General features: G+C 43.5%; 1 protein-coding gene across 5 annotated transcripts in view; it reads left to right on the forward strand.

Moving 5' to 3' along the window:
• Positions 1-17,858, forward strand: part of DLC1 (DLC1 Rho GTPase activating protein) — a 262,539-nt gene that overhangs the window by 62,359 nt on the left and 182,322 nt on the right. For 4 of the 5 annotated variants that reach the window (XM_081208657.1, XM_081208660.1, XM_081208659.1 and 1 more), the window contains exons 3-4: positions 4,151-4,294; positions 8,779-8,940. In XM_081208657.1, the coding sequence (XP_081064783.1) occupies positions 4,151-4,294; positions 8,779-8,940 (306 nt within the window). The remainder of the gene's footprint in view (positions 1-4,150; positions 4,295-8,778; positions 8,941-17,858) is intronic. The other variant, XM_081208661.1, reaches the window with a different exon arrangement.

Here is a 17,858-nt window from a genome sequence, read left to right on the forward strand (position 1 = left end):
ATTCCCCCGGTATGCAGCATAATTAATCCAGAATGTGGCAGCTAGACTGGTGACTGGGAGCGGCTGCCAAGACTACATAACACCGTTCCTGAAAGACCTACATTGGCTCCCAGTACGTTTCTGTACGTTCTGTACTGTACGTTTCCTCGGCCCAGTATACCTGAAGGAACATCTTCAACCCCATCATTTAGTCTGGACACTGAGGTCCAGCTCCAAGGGCCTTCTGGCGGTTCCCTCACTGCAAGAAGTGAGGTTACAGGGAACCAGACAGAGGGCCTTCTCGGTAATGGCACTCGCCCTATGGAAAGCCCTCCCATCAGATGTCAAGGAAATAAAAAACTATCTGACTTTTAGAAGACATCTGAAGGCAACCCTGTTTAGGGAACTTTTTAATGTTTGATGTTTTATTGTGTTTTTAATATCCTGCTGGAAGCCGCCCAGAGTGGGTGAGGAGGCCTGGCCAGATGGGTGGGGTATAAGTAATTTATAAGTAATAAATTATTTTTATCATCATTATCATCACCATCATGACTCGTGGGCAAGGAACGTTTACAATAAATCAGTGGAAAGCACTTTTACATGTTCATTGGGAGGGGAAGAACCATGTCCTTAAACATGCATAAACTAGAGCACAATTTCCTGATTCACCTGATTCTAACAATAATTAGCCATTTTCAGATATTCAGCATGTATTCAATTAACACATTGTGGGGTGGGGAGACAGTGTCTACCCAAACATGCACACATTCCTTTTGCTGTCTGAAAAGCTGTACATGTGGAAAGCTCTTCTCTACATATTTTGGAAACCTTGGAAAAGCAACGTGTCCTTCTGTGTGTGCGTGTTGCCATCTGAAAATGTACATTGTGAGTTAAGTCTGGGTTTTGATATTTGGTTCATCTTATGAACGTTCTTTGGCAATCAGCAGAAGGACTGGGACTCAGCCTTGAGGGAGCAAGCTTTGGGAATCAAATTCCAAAGGATGGTGTAACTTCACTGTGACTGAGGCAGTGTTTGTCAAGTCACCACAAGAGCAAGCATGCATGAGAGGAATGTGCAATGTAGCGGTCCAGCTCCAAGATCTGCAGCACTTTCTCGGTGTGGGCTGAGAGAAGCCACAAGATTAACTGATATTCATCTAGCCTCTCTGCTCCAACCATGAGAGGCAGGACCTCACCAACATTTGGGCATGCATGCCCGACACACACGTAGAAATACAAGGCTTCTATATGGAATTCCTGAGTATTTGGTATAAGACCAAAATGTTTTGAGTAGAATGCTTTGCTTCTTCCAAGGGAGTATACTTCCTTTTTCCTCTAGACATGGAATGTATAGAAAAATATGTGAGGGAAAGCCTGTGAGGTTTCCTGTTCTATATGCAGGAATGCATATAGCATAGCAAACAATATGGCCTGTATTTATTATGGTGAAAATAGAATTTGGTATTACAGTAAAATTGTACCGTTGTGACACAAATCCTGCAATGAAAATTTGTGGGTCTGGAGCATTGCTGGCTGCAAGACGTGGAGAGAGTTGGCATATTGCAAGTTTATTTTTATTAGCACGCATGCAGATACAATCTATCTATCTATCATCTATCTAATATTTTTACATCAAGTTTCATTACAAAAATATCAGTACATAACTGCCCTTGATTTGTACTGTTCATGAAATGGAAAGAGAATTTTATAACAAAAAAATCCATAAAACAGTTTTTATTTATGAATATTTATTATAAAAGTCTGCTTCCTTTTCCAAGTCATTTGATCCACAGATAGTTTTATACAATGTTATCCATGATCAGAAATGTTACCCATAATCAAAAAAGAGTAAATGCATCAACCACAAAAAGAGAGCAAAAGAGGAGACAGATTTACATCAAATTGTCCCGGCTCCCAACCCAAAACATGCAAATAGAGGCTCTTACTTTTAAGTAAGAAGGTAAAGGTAAAGGGACCCCTGACCATTAGGTCCAGTCGTGACCGACTCTGGGATTGCGACGCTCATCTTGCTTTATTGGCCGAGGGAGCCGGCGTACATCTTCCAAGTCATGTGGCTAGCATGACCAAGCCCCTTCTGGCAAACCAGAGCAGCGCGTGGAAATGCCATTTACCTTCCCGCCAGAACGGTACCTATTTATCTACTTGCACTTTGACGTGCTTTCGAACTACTACGTTGGCAGGAGCAGGGACCAAGCAATGGGAACTCACCCCGTCACGGGGATTGGAACCGCCGACCTTCTGATCAGCAAGACCTAGGCTCTGTGGTTTAACCCACAGCGCCACCCGCGTCCCTCTTTAAGTAAGAAAGGAATCATTATTCAGGTGAATACTGTTAGAGGTTCAGCACAAGGTTCAGGAGACATGGTGCAGGAGTTTAAGAACAGGTCAAGAAGTTCTGAACTGGATGGAAGCAACAAATATGTCCCAACACCCCACCCGCCAAGCTTTTAAAGATGAGGCATTGTGCTCTCGCTCTCAATTTGATGCAAGACTACATCCTCTTGGTTTGGTGCCTGTCCAGTATGTATATAAGGACTGTAAGTTGTATAGAGATGCACCTCATCATAATGGGGAAGACAGGGACCAGACCAGGTAACTTGTCAGCTTGCAGTAGATAGGCTGGTCTCCACGCCCTGGTCTTCCATGTTACGGTTGCTTATATTGAAAGTGGATGTGGACCAGACAGATTTTCAAAGGGAGAACTTCAAATCCTGGCCAGCCCAGGTCATTTTTCTGCTTATGGTAGAGCAGCAGGTGGTGCCTGCCCCCAGCCCAAATGAAGATGAAAAGTTACTTTGGCACCTGGGGCAAAGCAACAACAACCCTCAGAAGCATCTCTTCCCAGCAGGAAAAATAACAACAGTAACAAACAGGAATAGCTAGCAATGTGCCGTCTTTAAAGATACCCAAAGTCTGTTGTCTGAGGTGGCTGTCTCACCCTACGCCACCCTTGATTCAAACAGAAGACTGTCCTATGAGAGCTCTTCAAACAGACAACCATCTTCTGTAAAACAGGGCATACAGCCACCTTTCACAGTGGCCCCACCACCTGCTTTCTGTGTCAGGAGAAACTCTGCACCCACCCTGTAGTGAAACTCTTGAGACCGGGGGTGGGGAAAACCATGTCGGCGTCTCTAGCACTTGTTCCAGAGTTTAGGGGGAACCTTGAGAAAATGGCTGCAATTTGTAGACGTTAGAAGCATGTGTGTATGTCGGATATCTTAGGAGTGGCTGTCAGTTTGCACTTTTGACAACAATTAATTACTATCAGGCACGTGCCTTCCTTTGCTGGGGTAGGGGGACTCTGGACAGTCATTCCAACCCCCCCCCCCGTCCAATAGCACTTAAAACAATGCCTTTTTCCGTTTGCACAGTTTTCAAGCAGAAAGGTACCGTATTTTAGGATGCACTTTTTCCCCTCCAAAAATTAAGGGGAAATGTGTGTGCGTCCTATGGAGTGAATGCAGGCTCCTTGGCTTCAGCGATAGCAACATGAAGCTTCCGAAGTGCAGAGGGAGCGCTCCCTCCGTGCTCCGGAGGTTTCGCGTTGCTTTCGCTGAAGCCTGGAGAGCAAGAGGGGTCGGTGCGCACCGACCCCTCTTACTCTCCAGGTGTCAGGGATAGCCGCCTGAAGCCTTTGGAGCGCAGCGCGAGTTCCCGCTGTGCTCCGCAGGCTTCAGGTTCCTTTCGCTGAAGCCGGGAGAGCAAGACTCTCCTGGCTTCAGCAGGGAGGGAGAGCTGCTCCGCGCCCCTTCAGCCAAGCAGGGGGAGAAATGGAAGGGGCTCCGTTTCTCCTGCCGCTTCGCTGAAGGGGCGCTGAGCAGAGAGGGGGAGAATTTATTTTTTCTTGTTCTCCCCCTCTAAAACAAGGTGCGTCCTATGGTCCGGTGCGTCCTATAGAGCGAAAAATGCATGCATAATTCTTCTCAGTCAGTAAGTCGAGCCTTGGCAGTGAACAACCCAGTGATGAGAGAAAACAGTGTGTTGTGGTTTTCTCCGCCCATCCCCCCCCACTGTCCCCCCTCCACTGCAAATGTGTGTTTGCTGCCTATTATTGAATGCTGTTTTGTTAAATTAGGGAACAGAGAGTTTTTTATTCTTTCCCAGAAGTGCCCTTTCAGATTCTGTAATTGCATGTTCTAATCCCCAGGAAGTGAGAGAAGATCACTCGCGATTGGACTCCATGGTGCTACTCATTCTTAAACTGGACCAGCTAGATCAGGATATTGAGAACGCTCTCGGTTCAGCATCCTCGCCTTCCAGCACGCTGACACACACACGGAGGCACATACCTGTGAGCTTGCTTGTTTACTTATCTTTTATCCCAGTTGCATATTTACCTCTGCTGCTTTTTCCTCACCCTTCCCCTGAATGTGTACACACTATGCTCTTAAAGTGCATGTAAAGCACATCGCTGCCAGCAAGGAAACATGGGAACTGTAGCATATCCCTCACAGGGCTACAATTCCCAGCATCATTAACAAAGCACAGTTCCCAGGATTCTTGAGAGAGGGGTGTGCTTCAAATGAATTTTAAATGTGTGTGCAGTCTCTCCCTCTTTTTCCTACTCTCGTTGGTCTTTCTGTTTCAGCACATGTAATTTCTCCTTTATAAAAAAATAAAAGGTGTGTATGTATGTGTGTTTGTGTGTCTGTGTCTATGTAATGTTCCATTTCCTAGCCTCCAGCTACTCATTTATTCCTTCTTGGCCTCTCTCCACTCTGGGAGAGTTATAAGAACTACTAAAACCAAAGCAAGTGAAGGGTACAAAATTCAAAAGATATTGGACTCCCCTGTCCCCTGCCAAGCTTCTCTGTGTGTGTTTTTAAAGGCAATCAGACTGGGGTTAGAGTCGTGCCAGCACAATGGTCTGATGCAATGGGTGCTGAATTTGCAAGAGAAAGTGCTGAAATGTTGTGTTTTTTATTGGGTCCACATTTCAGTAAGACCCAGCGCTCCAGGCAAGGAGGCATTTATGGCCTGCTTACAAATTCTGCCTCGGTTAAAATAATATTCTGACAACAAAGCATTGTTTGTCTTTTTTAGATACTTTTCTTCAATGGGAGTATATGTTATGATATTGGAAAGGATGAGGTAAAGCACTATTCTGGCAATACACACACACACACACGCAGACCGGTTAAAGAGCACTTTTAGGGGCAAAATCCTCTTTTTCCCCACAACTCCCCTTCATTTCAGTGATTCTGGTATGGAAAACATAGTGTTGTGTCATGCGTTGTTCACTAAAATTGCTAACCTCTGCCCACTTGGGAGGCAGGTGGCACTGTGGTCTAAACCACTGAGCTTCTTGGGCTTGCTGATCAGAAGGTCGGCGGTCATAGCTGTCAAAGTTTCCCTTTTTTTAAGGGAAATTCCCTTATTCCGAATAGGATTCCTCGCAAGAAAAGGGAAAAGTTGACAGCTATGTCGGCGGTTCGAATCCCCGCAACAGTGAGCTCCCGTTGTTCAGTCTCAGCTCCTGCCCACCTAGCAGTTCGAAAGCATGTCAAAGTGCAAGTAGAAGGCAGGAAGGTAAACGGTGTTTCCGTGCACTGCTCTGGTTCACCAGAAGCGGCTTAGTCATGCTGGCCACATGACCCAGAAAAACTGTCTGCGGACAAACGCCAGCTCCCTCAGCCTGTAAAGCGAGATGAGCGCCGCAACCCCAGAGTCATCCGCAACTGGACTTAACTGTCAGGGGTCCTTTACCTTTACTTTTTATGCACTCTTTCCGAAGAGTAAGCCTTATTGAACTCAGTGGGACTTTTGAGTAAATGTGTATGGGACTGCCCTGCATGTTATTTTTACCCTGTATTTTGTTTATCCCTGAAATAAGCTGGATTTTCAAAAAACAAAATCACAGTAGTGGCATGTGGTAACTGAATTTATGAGATTTGCTAAGCCACTGCTATATATAGATAAATTGCAATGAGATGGGAACAAGGTGGTAGATGTACTGTGGCATTTCAGACGGCAGGTGGAAATCACCTTTTTTTAAAAATAAAAAATAAAAATGATGCCATTGACAGAAAATTCCTTGCAAGTAGAAAACTAGGGAGGGGGTTGGGCTAAGACTTGTCCTCCTTGTGTGCTGAGATTTTTTGCTCACTTTTTCTCAAAATGGGTTAACAGCCAAAAAATAAACATGAAATCCGTATTTCCAGTCCAAAGTGGCAGAATCTATTCTACCACTTCCTGCTACGTTTATAGACCCATCATCAGACTTATCTGGGGCTCCTTAATAAGAATATTAGTAGCAATATTATTGTATATTATATCATTATATTATATTATATTAATTATATTATATTAATTATATTATATTATATTATATTATATTATATTATATTATATTATATTATATTATATTATATTATATTATATTATATTATATTATTATTAGATCATATTAGTGTATACTACCCTATATCCATATGTCTCAGGGCAGTTCACAACACAAAGTTACAATATACGAAGAACAAAATACATAATAAAATTAACCAAAATAAAAACAATAAAAACTTTAAAATAGACAGGTGATAGACAAGCTTCACTGAAAAACATCTTGCCTAGATCTATTGATCGTCCTCTTAATGTGTGCTCATAAGCGAGAATCAGGTAGGTTGTCGATTGAAGTCTCACTTTATGCTGAGCAATAGGCCTGGCCATTGTGCTACAGGAACTTCATGCTGAAATCATTTCAACATACAGAGGTGCTTAGGTGGACCGCTTGATGTGGAAAGGATTCTTTGAATGTGGGAAATGAAAAACCAACCAACCACTGAATTATATAAAGGCAGCTCATGATCTATAAACGTCACCTCTGTAACCCATCTTACTTCAGAACCAGAACCAGTAGAAAAGATGGCAGCCTTAAACATGCATATACATGTAACATGTAATGTTCACATTTCTGAATTCATATACCGTATTTTTCGCCCTATAGGGCACACCAGCCCATAGGGCGCACCTAGTTTTTGGGGGGGAATAAAGGGGGGAATTATTTCCCCCCCAGGCGCGGGGCTGGGGTGGGGGAAGCCTGAGCTTCCCCCGACCCCAGCCCCCAGAACAGGCTGCTACCCGCAAGCCTTGGGAGCCCGGCGGGACTTCCTGCCGGGCTCCCAAGGCTTGCGGAGAGCTGCCCGAAGTCCAGGGTGCACTCCGCTGCGCTCTCCGGGTTTCAGGCTTCGGGCTGCTGTCTGCAAGCCTTGGGAGCCCGGCGGGAAGTTGCGCCAGGCTCCCAAGGCTTGCGGAGAGCTGCCCGAAGCCCGGGGTGTGCTCCGCTGTGCTCCCCGGGTTTCGGGCTGCAGGCTGCTGTCCGCAAGCCTTGGGAGCCCGGCGGGAACTCCCAAGGTGGGAAGTTGCGCCAGGCTCCCAAGGCTTGTGGATAGCTTCCTGAAGCCTGGAGAGCAAGAGGGGTCGGTGCACACAAACCCCTCCCACTCTCCAGGCTTCAGCGAAAGCCTGCATTCGCCCCATAGGACACACACACATTTCCCCTTCATTTTTGGAGGGGGGAAAATGCATCCTATAGGGCAAAGTATACGGTATATAGCCTTAGGCTAGAATCACAGTTACAATATGTAGTTTATATTCTTAGCTGTTTTCCATAGGAATTCATTGTGCCTAACTACATACTGAATTGTGGCCTCCTCTGTAAATCAAGGATGGGGAATCTGTGGCCTTCCAGGTGTTATTGGACTACAACTCCCCCCATCCCAGATCATTGGTCATGATATCCAGGGCTGATGGAAGTTTGAGTCCACACATTCCTCAGCCCTGCTGCAAATATTACAAAGAGCTTGAAGCATTGAGACATGCATAGCGGTGGGAGGGAATTTTGATTCGGTCTGCATTAATTAGTGAACCCACCTGATTCACAATTTCTGAAACAATATGCAAACCAAAACACATTTACCCTTTGAAATTCACACTTCTTTGAATTTTGCAATATAGTTCTCCTGTCAAGTAATTTGTAGAAAAGGGCATAAGGTAAAGTGTGTATTTATTAGTGAAAGCAATGTACCCAAAATGCATTTTCTAAAGGAAAACTGCTTTGCAACAATGTGTCTGTTAGGCAAAAGTGTGTACAGAGGCAATTTTAGGGGAATTAGAAGAAATATGCACTAAAATGCTGCTGGGTTTTCATAAGGAGATTTTTATTATTATTATTTTAAGCAAACTGATGGAGAAATGTGAGGAACTGAACTTAAGAGTGGAAAAAATAAAAATTGAGATAAACTAAAATTGACGGATTCCCCCATTGCTAGACATGGATGTTACCAAGTTTTTGTTTACATTGTAAGTTTTAAGAAACCACAAGAGGTTTCACCTGCACAAGGTTTCAAATGATGATATCACTCCAGCTGCATAACAATTTCCACATGGTGCTGGAGGTATCAGATGCTTCCAGAGACAAAAGGTGCGGACATAATCTGAGGTGTACAGGAAATACAAGGAGAAAACATGCCAGACTTCTGAAAAAACCTGGCTCGTAAACAAAGGATTTTTTTATAAAAAACACACAACTTAATTTTTAGGGTGTTGCAGCTTTGATCTCAAAGTATATTACATTGTCAGGGAACAGCAGTGATTAGATCATCATTACTTCTTAGAACAAGAATGTATAAGAATGTAGAGAAAGTTGCAAACTTTTTAAATAAAACAACAACAACACCAATGTGTGATTTAATGTATTTCCTGTAGGTAGTAGAATGGTAGCCACCTAAGGAATATGCACATCCCTTAAAGAGATTTGTCCTTCTTTTCTTTAAAAAGGATTTGGAATTGCATCCTGATTCTAGAGTGGACATTGCTATACTGAGCCACCAGCAAGCAAACGTACCACCCCCACCCTCTCCACCTCTTCCGCTGCCCTACGTTGCTGATCGAGCATCTTCCACGCCAATGACCGGTTCTGGAGCTAAACCAAAGGCTGGGGTGAGTCTTAAAATTATTCTGGTATGGTAGCATTGGTTGACGTATGGGGAGAATTGGGAGAACAAGTAGCCAAGCCCTGCTGCCTTTGGAATGTGGATTGCCATCAAGATCTTACGAGGTTCGTTCACATTTGCTATTTTGTAGAGGATAAGTTCCAGGGATGCTCCCAGTGAAAGCTGAAATTGAGTGCTTCTAAGTTGGGGGTGGTCATGGGAAGGCAGGTTCCTCATTTCAGCAGTTTCATGAGATGCTCCTTGCAGTGTCTGGTCATAGAAGACCAGAACATGAGACCTGCTGACAGAGAAGGTGGGTCTGCCAGCAGATCCTCCCAGTGGGAGTCCTCCTCCCTAGTAAGGGAGTAAAATGTTTAGCCTGCCAATTCACATGGCAGACCTAAGGTCAAACTGCATGTGATGTGAATGGCCTGTACTGTGCCTGTGTCTTTCCCCTCCCTTGCTTATAGCTTTTCCGGGAGAGATTTGCATTGGAGAACTGCTGCAAGGGCAATGGGTCAAGCTTGCTGCAACCCAAATCTCTCTCACGCAGAGAGCTGCTTGTGGGACTGAGGTGGGAAACTTGTGCCCCTCCAGAGATTGTTGATCTCCAGCTCCCATGACCCCAGCCAACATGGCCAATGATCAGGGATAATGAAAGCTGTAGTCCCACAACATCTGGAAGGCCACACAGTTTTGTTTTAGGAGAGCAAATATGATGGGAGATCTCAAGTAGCATGCAGCTGGCCCTGGGCCAGAAATGTGTGAGCAGTTCTTCGGCTCTTTGGTCAGTGGTTCCCAACCTCTCTTTTGGCCATGTCCCACCTAAGCATCTCTAAAATCCTTATGCCCCCCCACCAATGACATATAATTCTTATTATTCAAAAAGTGAACTCCTATTCATGTGGAGGAAGCCTAAAAGGCCATTAACTGTTAATAACTCATTCTCGAATTGCCCCCACCTCTTAAAAATCAAATTGCCCCCCTGTGGGGTGTGTGTTCCACATTGGGAACCACGGGCCTAGGTGAAATGGAACTGAGCAGCAGTGTGACATCAAGAAGAATAGAGGGCAATGATAATAACTTCTTCTTCTACTTCCTCCTCTTGGAAAAGACTTGGTGGTGTTCACAGATGTGCAGTGACACTCATCCAAAATGATTCAATGGGGTTGGATATGACCAGTTGTGTTGCTCTTCATTCAGCCAAGGAGCGCTGGTTCCAAATGGTCTGGTTTCTGTTTAAATCCATTGGATGCATTTCCCAACACTGTCAAAACTGCATGCTTCAGCTGGCCAGCTGCGGAGGATATGTGTTGTGGAATGTTATCATGTCAAACTGAGTAGAGAACAAGGTGGATTTTATGCTTTGTGTGCCAGTGGGGTATTTGTGTGGGTTACACAGACCACAGCAAAATGTGTGACGGAGGTGAACAAGGGGCTCCCCTGTGGACTAGGAACTTAACTGTTAGCGGATGCTCCATGTGACGATTTCTTGAGTTTTCAATTCTGATGTACCACTTCCTGCCTTGTAAAACGATATTTTAGGGGTAAGGATCTCTGGTGATCATGCATGGTTATACTTGAATGCATGCATTAGTGGCTGTGGATTCATACATAGATAGAAGGTATATAAGAAGGTCCCTTAAACTGAGTCAGATCTTTAGTCATTCTAGACCAATACTGCCTAAACTGACTGGCAGCTGTTCTGCAGGGATTCAGACTCCCCCAGCCCTACCTGGATATATTGGGGGTTGTACCTGGGACTTTGTGCATCCAAATTAGATGCTCTACCAGCCACTGAGCTATGGATGGACTCTTGGAATTAGCATCTCAGTAATTTAACGGGTGGCACTGTGGGTTAAACCACAGAGCCTAGGACTTGCCAATCAGAGGGTTGGCAGTTTGAATCCCCGCAACGGGGTGAGCTCCCATTGCTTAGTCCCAGCTCCTGCCAACCTAGCAGTTTGAAAGCACGTCAAAGTGCAAGTAAATAAATACTTGCCACTCTGGTGGGAAGGTAAACGGTGTTTCGGTGTGCTGCTCTGGTTCACCAGAAGCGGCTTAGTCATGCTGGCCACATGACCCGGAAGCTGCACGCCGGCTCCCTTGGCCAATAAAGTGAGAGGAGCGCCGCAACCCCAGAGTCGGTCACGACTGGACCTAATGGTCAGGGGTCCCTTTACCTTTGCCTTTAATTTCCACCATTAAAGATTATGAGAACCACTGAACCTGTGGATTAATTTCAGTCAAATTCTATGTGTGGAAAGCATTTAAAAAAAAAAAGCTGTAGGCTGCATTGGGCACTACCGTAACTTTGTACCAAGAGTTTTATTACCTGTCAGGGGTGGCTTCTAACTGGAATATTTGGAATAAGATTGCCGCAAGAGAAATCTTTCTCAGAATGTATAGTTCTGTATATCTCACTGGCCAGCCTGTATTTCATATCTGCTCATTGTTGTTAGATTTTGTACAAATTCTGAAGCCAGCCAAGGATCAATAAAAATGGATAAAAATGCTTAAAAAATAATTTAAGCAGAAATATATGCGTCTCCCATAGCAAAACCCAACTGGGGAAAAATCAGGTCTACAGAATCTAGTTAGTTCATTATTAATTAATTCGTTGCATGTATATTCTACTTTTCTTCCATTATGGATTTTATACCTGAATGTAAACATACATAAGGATTCCAGATGGTCTCCCATCCAGGCACTGCCAGACCCATATTTAGCTTCAGCATGATTTCTGCATCGTATATCTTCAAGCTGACATCCTAAGATGTCATTTGTTGGCAGAACCAGAAATGAGGAATGGAGATGAAAGTTTGAGCAAGTTTCTTAATGGAAAGTCCAAGGCTGCCTACGCTTTTTTCGTATGAAACTCCATGGTTCAGCCCATCCCTAGGCTACTTGGGCCAAAACTCATCTGCAATTTAGAATCCCAGCAGCCAAAAAACACTTGTTCCAAATGATCTGGTTTGTGTTTAAGTCAATTGGAAGTTCTTTCCACCACTATTGAAACCACTAATCTGGCATGTCTTATTTAATACCATGCAAAAGTAAGTTGAGCCAGACAATTCAGATCATGAAAAGAAACAAAAGGGGAGCTGGAAAGGGTTCATCAAAAAATTGGATGTCCATCAGTGGCTACCAGGTAAATCAAGCAGAGCAACAATGTGGAAATCTCTTAATTGCGAGTCTTATTTATTGGAGTTTATTCTCCATTGCTATCTTAAAAATAGATGGCTACTGGGAGCTTTATTTTATATACTTTATATACTTTTCACACTGGAAAGTTGGACTATGTATAATATGCCCACTTAAGATATTTTATTTCGTTCTTGTGAGCTGCTATTGTAATATTTTTGAGACCAGTGGGAGACCTTTTTTTAGAAGGGTCGGGGAATGCATTTATTAATTAATTTTATATAGAAAACAGTGGAAAGTCTCAAGTTATATGAGGGAATGGATAAATATAATACACTGTTAACTCATGGTAAACTGTAAGATAATAAATGTGATTTGGTAAAGTGATTGATCTTAATACTTTAACTTCTGTGTATAAATCATTTTATTCAGAGTAAATATTAGGTGCCTATAGGGATGCAGGTGGCACTGTGGGTTAAACCCCAGAGCCTAGGACTTGCTGATCAGAAGGTCAGTGGTTTGAATCCCTGTGATGGGGTGAGCTCCCGTTACTCGGTCCCTGCTCCTGCCAACCTAGCAGTTCGAAAGCACGTCAAAGTGCAAGTAGATAAATACTTCCCGCTCCGGTGGGAAGGTAAACGGCATTTCCATGTGCTGCTCTGGTTCGCCAGAAGCGGTTTAGTCATGCTGGCCACATGACCCGGAAGCTGTACGCCGGCTCCCTCGGCCAATAAAGCAAGATGAGCGCCACAACCCCAGAGTCGGTCACAACTGGACCTAATGGTCAGGGGTCCCTTTACCTTTACCTTTAGGTGTGCCAAAAACAGATAGTATCAGAAATTGAAAAATTGAGAGGTATTGCATCACTTGATTCCACAATCAGTTTCTGGGCTGGGTGTTCCTCCTCCTGAGCAGCTGATAGACCTGGTCCGTGTTGACACATACAAGGGCCACATCTGCACCAAACATTTAGAGCACCATAATACAACTTTGAGTCATAGATTCCCCCAAAGAATCCTGGGAGCAGTGATTTGTTAAGGGTGCTGAGAGTTGTTAAGAGACCCCTATTCCCCTCACAGAGCTACAATTTCCAGAGTGGTTTAGAAATAAATCCCTCTTTCCAGGAAACTCTGGAAATTGTAACTCTGTGAGGAAATAGGGGTCTCCTGAGATATCCCAACTAACAGACAACTTGATATCCCAACTAACAGACAAAATTTCTGTTCCACAGAGGCTGTGTGTTTGTGTCTTTAAGTACATTTAATCTGTTTTCTGTTCATAGTTCAGTGCATTCTTGTTGAAGTGAGGATACATATATGCATGTACAGCAGTTTAAGATCATAGCAGAGGGTGTGAGTCGATTTCATTGTGGCTGAGGTGATGAAAAAAATGAAAGCATTCACTCTGTGAAGGCTCATTCATATGTGAATGTAATTCTGATGTGTTGCATCTTGAAGCTAAGGAGGTATTTCACTGTGGCTGCAAAAGAGGCACACCACAACATGGCTGCTTGGTGTGGAATGTGCTTTGGGGGTCATCTGTAAGTTATTGATTTCATCAGTTCAGGCTTTTATTTGCCAGCCTCTGACACAGACGCTGATTTCTAAACTTTTAACTATACATTTGGCAATTGTAAGCCACAGAGGAATGTAAATCAGTCTGAAAACACAACAGTCAGCAGTCCTTTCCCCCAGTAAGTATGAGAAACATGAAGAAAACTAAGCTAACAAGGAGAAAGGGGAAGGAGTTAAGTATGCCAGATGTCACTGTCTGCTGGAGAAACTGATGTCACCCTCATCTGGGGGCAACCTCCATAGCTGTCTACTGAATCCAGCAAAATTTAAAATGTCCAAGTGACAGTCAATCTGCAGTTTAAAATCTTGTAACTGAGTATTTAGGGAGTAGCAACAAGCAGGAATCCTCCAAGCCCACCACAAAATACTTATCTTTGACTTTTGCAATCGGAATTGGCTGAGATTTGTATACAGCTGTGGAGAGGGGGAGGGAAGACAACTACTGGCAATGGAAGTGCAAGGCTGTCCATTTTCTGTATTAATTTAATTACATAAAGAAGCATTCTGTATTCAAAGGATATATAATTACAATTGTATATTCTAACCCTCCCATATCTGTCTGTTGGTAGCATTTGCCCAATTCATGGCTCAGCGTTCTTAAAATAACAAGCAGCCTTGTACGACGAGCCCATTCCTACAGATGTATATCTGAAATATATTCGGAGTCCTGTAGTGATTTCATGCTCTTTATTGCAGGTTGTAAAACAGTGATTGAATTGCCCCCCAAACCTCAGGCTTTTATATACATTATTTACACAATGAGTCCCGTCTGATTGGCTGATTCTGCTTCCCTCCTGGAGCCTGATTGGTCTTTTCCTGCAAGCCAATCAGTTGTTGCATTCTAGGATCCTACTTGCCTATTGTTCTAGGATCCAAGCTTAGTACATAACACCCCTCCCCTCTAAGTTCCCGTTGTGCCCAGAAGGTTAGCATTCATAGTTGTTGAGGTATCCCAGCTGCCTACGTATGCGTTTTGGTCTCGGGTGTCTCTCGGTAGAGGTTCCTGGTTCTGGCTCTTGTTCCGGGGCTGCCAGCTGTGACGGGGCTGTTGGGTTGGGCGCCGCAATCCACTCGGTCGTGGTTCTGGTTCCTGTGGCTGCTCGGACTTCCCAGTTCTGCCTCCCTAACCCGCTCCTCCTGCTCTATGGGCCTCACCCTTCTGCTATCCCCTTGGGATTCCTCTGTCCAGCCCTCTTCGCAGTTTCCCCCTGGGAATCATTGCCGTAGTTGATTGCAGTGGTGACATCAGGCTTGCCCCCCCCCCCGTTAGCACCTCGTACGACACGGGGCCAGTCGCTCTGGTGACTGTGGTGGGTACCCATGCCGGGCCTGCCCCGAAGTTCTTTGTGTACACTGGGTTCCTACTGGGTAGCACATACAACACCAACAGTTTGGCCAAACAAATGTTCAGTGGATTTTATAATGCAAACCAGACCAATCTTTATTTAGTTATGTTACTGATATATTCCTTTACCTTTCAGAAAGTCTTATAGGGAAGCTTAGAAAAATATATTAAAACACTAAAAATCTCAGTGACAATAAAATCAGCAATGAATCTTTGCAGCAAAAAGGATTTATAAAAGCAAGTCAGCATCTACAGATTTTCATTTGAAAAGATGAATGAATCAGCCAACCCAAAGCACCTAGCAGATTAACCTCAAAGATCTTTCCCACTGCAAAAACTCCTCCCAAATTTGGAAAAGACTGCCAGATGCAGATGCATCTATCATCATTCACATGACGCAAAACACAGCATCTACCCCCTGGTCTGTTGCTACACTCTGAGCTACACTCAGTGGCGGAGAACACACTTCACATGTAGAAATTCCCAGGTCACATCCCTGCCATCTTCAGGGAGGGCTTAGGAAAAGACTCCTGAGAGCAACTGTCAGTTGGAATCAACAGTGCTAAGCATTGATAGACCAAAGGCAGCTGGCTTCCTGTGTTCCTATCTGCGGCAGAAATGCAACCTGTTGGGACCAGTACCGGATTCTGCATTATGTTTCTTGACACAGCTGTAAATGTGTTTCAGGGCCTCTCACTTCTCTTGGTATGGTGATCCATTGCTATCCACCTGGGACTTCTGGGAAATAACAGGGCAACCTTGGTTTGGTACACACACAGAGAGAGAGAGAACTTGCTCTTAACTCCATGTACCAATCAGATCAAGAACCTCATTCGGTATCCATCTCATACTAATAGATCATTTAGAAAAATAAGGAGAGGAAGATAAAGTCCTGCCCAGAGACGAATGGTTGATGAAGATGATGGACTACGCCGAAATGGTGGAAATGACCAGGAAAATCAGAAACTGGGAAGACAGAAACTTAATAAGGAATGGGGGGGAAATGGACAATTTACTTAAGATAACACTGTAAACAACTAAAAACTTTGGCAGGATTTGAGTAATGCTTGTAATGTATTAGAAACTAAGGTAAAAATGGATTACCTTAAGAAAAATAGACAGAATATATGATGCAGTAGAAAAAGTTTGCTAATGGAAACCATGGAGGGGTGGAGGGAAGTCTAAGAATTCAGGGAATCCTAAATGTTGATGATTATGATTAATGTTTGAATTCAAATGTATAGTGGAAAATTGAATTAAAATTTTTTTTAAAAAAAATAGAAAAATAAAGAGAGCACTGGACCAAAATACTTGTCAGATGGGGGGAAAGGTGCTGAACCCAGACAAGAGCAGAAACAAACATAACTGAAGTAAAGGAAGTGACAGCAGAATGGAACACAGAAGAACATAGCATTGATTAATTCACCTGAGAAGGACACCCTAGTTGGTGTCAGGTGCTGCTGGAATCTATGTGTGGCTGCCCCATGTGGTGAACCACTGAACTGCAGGAGGAAGCCATCTCAGTGAAGAATCATTTAGATTTACTCTGCCCACCAAGGCTGACCACCAGAACTTTCTGGGCAAAAGTGGGCTCCCTTATCTAGTTGGGCCTTGCTTGAACAGCAAGGTCTTCCTAAACTCTGGTACGTTGCTGACTCCTGACTTGTTCTTCCTTTGTTCTTTGGTTCTGACTCTTGGCTTATTTCTGGTTTGTCCTTTGGTCCTTCCTTGCTCATCAACTGTGACCACTAGCCTGCATTATACCTCCTGGTTCCAAGTCCTTGACTCATCTCGGACTCAGCCCCAAGAAACAGGCAGATAATGTAGAGCAGGAAGGAGAGGTGGGCACTGTACCTTGGAGGTGTTCCCTGAATAGGTGCAGTGAAACTAAAACCTGGATAAGCTCATTCTTTGGATGGTTGTACCACTAAAGAAAATAGTACAACTGTATTGCTGTGCTGACAGAATATTCAAACCATGCCAATTTCAAACATAACATGGTATGGTTGTATACAGCCTGTGAGTATTGCATACAGAAAAGCACGTCAGAAAGGAAGTGTCTTTGCAGCCATTTCAGCTGAGATGTACATGGACACTTATGAAACTTAAAATATTGGCTTAGTAGGGCCACTCTGCATTCTAACCGTAGCATATAGTCTAGCTTTCTGTTGGGTTCAGTTAACTCACTGAATGCTGCCATCTACTGCTCGCATCAAGAAAGTCTATGGTGTACAAGATACAAAAGCAGACAGAAAGTATGAATTATGTTAAGGATCCCATTTCAAAGTCTGTTTTAATCATTTTCTTAATAAACCACACATCCCTGTGCATGTTTAATTGGAAATAAGTCCTAATAAGTTCAGTGGGGCTTACTCTCAGGAGAGCATTCATCAGATTACAGCCTCTCTTAGTAAAATTAATTGGTCAGACAATGCCTAGAATTAGTGGGAAAATACCCATTAAAATATGCTTAGAAACTTAGAAAATATGCTTAGAAAACTATATGAAAGCAGAAAGAGTTAAGTGAATGTCTATGGAACAATTTTCTGGTCCCCCCCCCCCAGTTAAGGGTGATTGATATTACATGCAAAAGTAAACTGAATAGCTTCATTCTCTTCCTGTACTCAGCAGAATCTCCAAGTTAATTATTATGTATAAAAAATTATTTAACCTTTTTATCCATGTGTTTATAATACTTTGGTTGGACTTCATTTGTTTCCAGTTGACAAAATACATAATAGAAATAATCGGTTATGTCCAGTTAAATTATGCTCAGAGTAACCTCATTGACATTAATGGATCTAGGTTAGTCATGTCCATAATTTTCAATGAGTCTTCTCTGACCCATTCACTTCAGATAGT

This window comes from Podarcis bocagei (genome assembly GCF_964188305.1).
Source record: "Podarcis bocagei genome assembly, chromosome: 9".
Taxonomy (NCBI): Eukaryota; Metazoa; Chordata; class Lepidosauria; order Squamata; family Lacertidae; genus Podarcis; species Podarcis bocagei.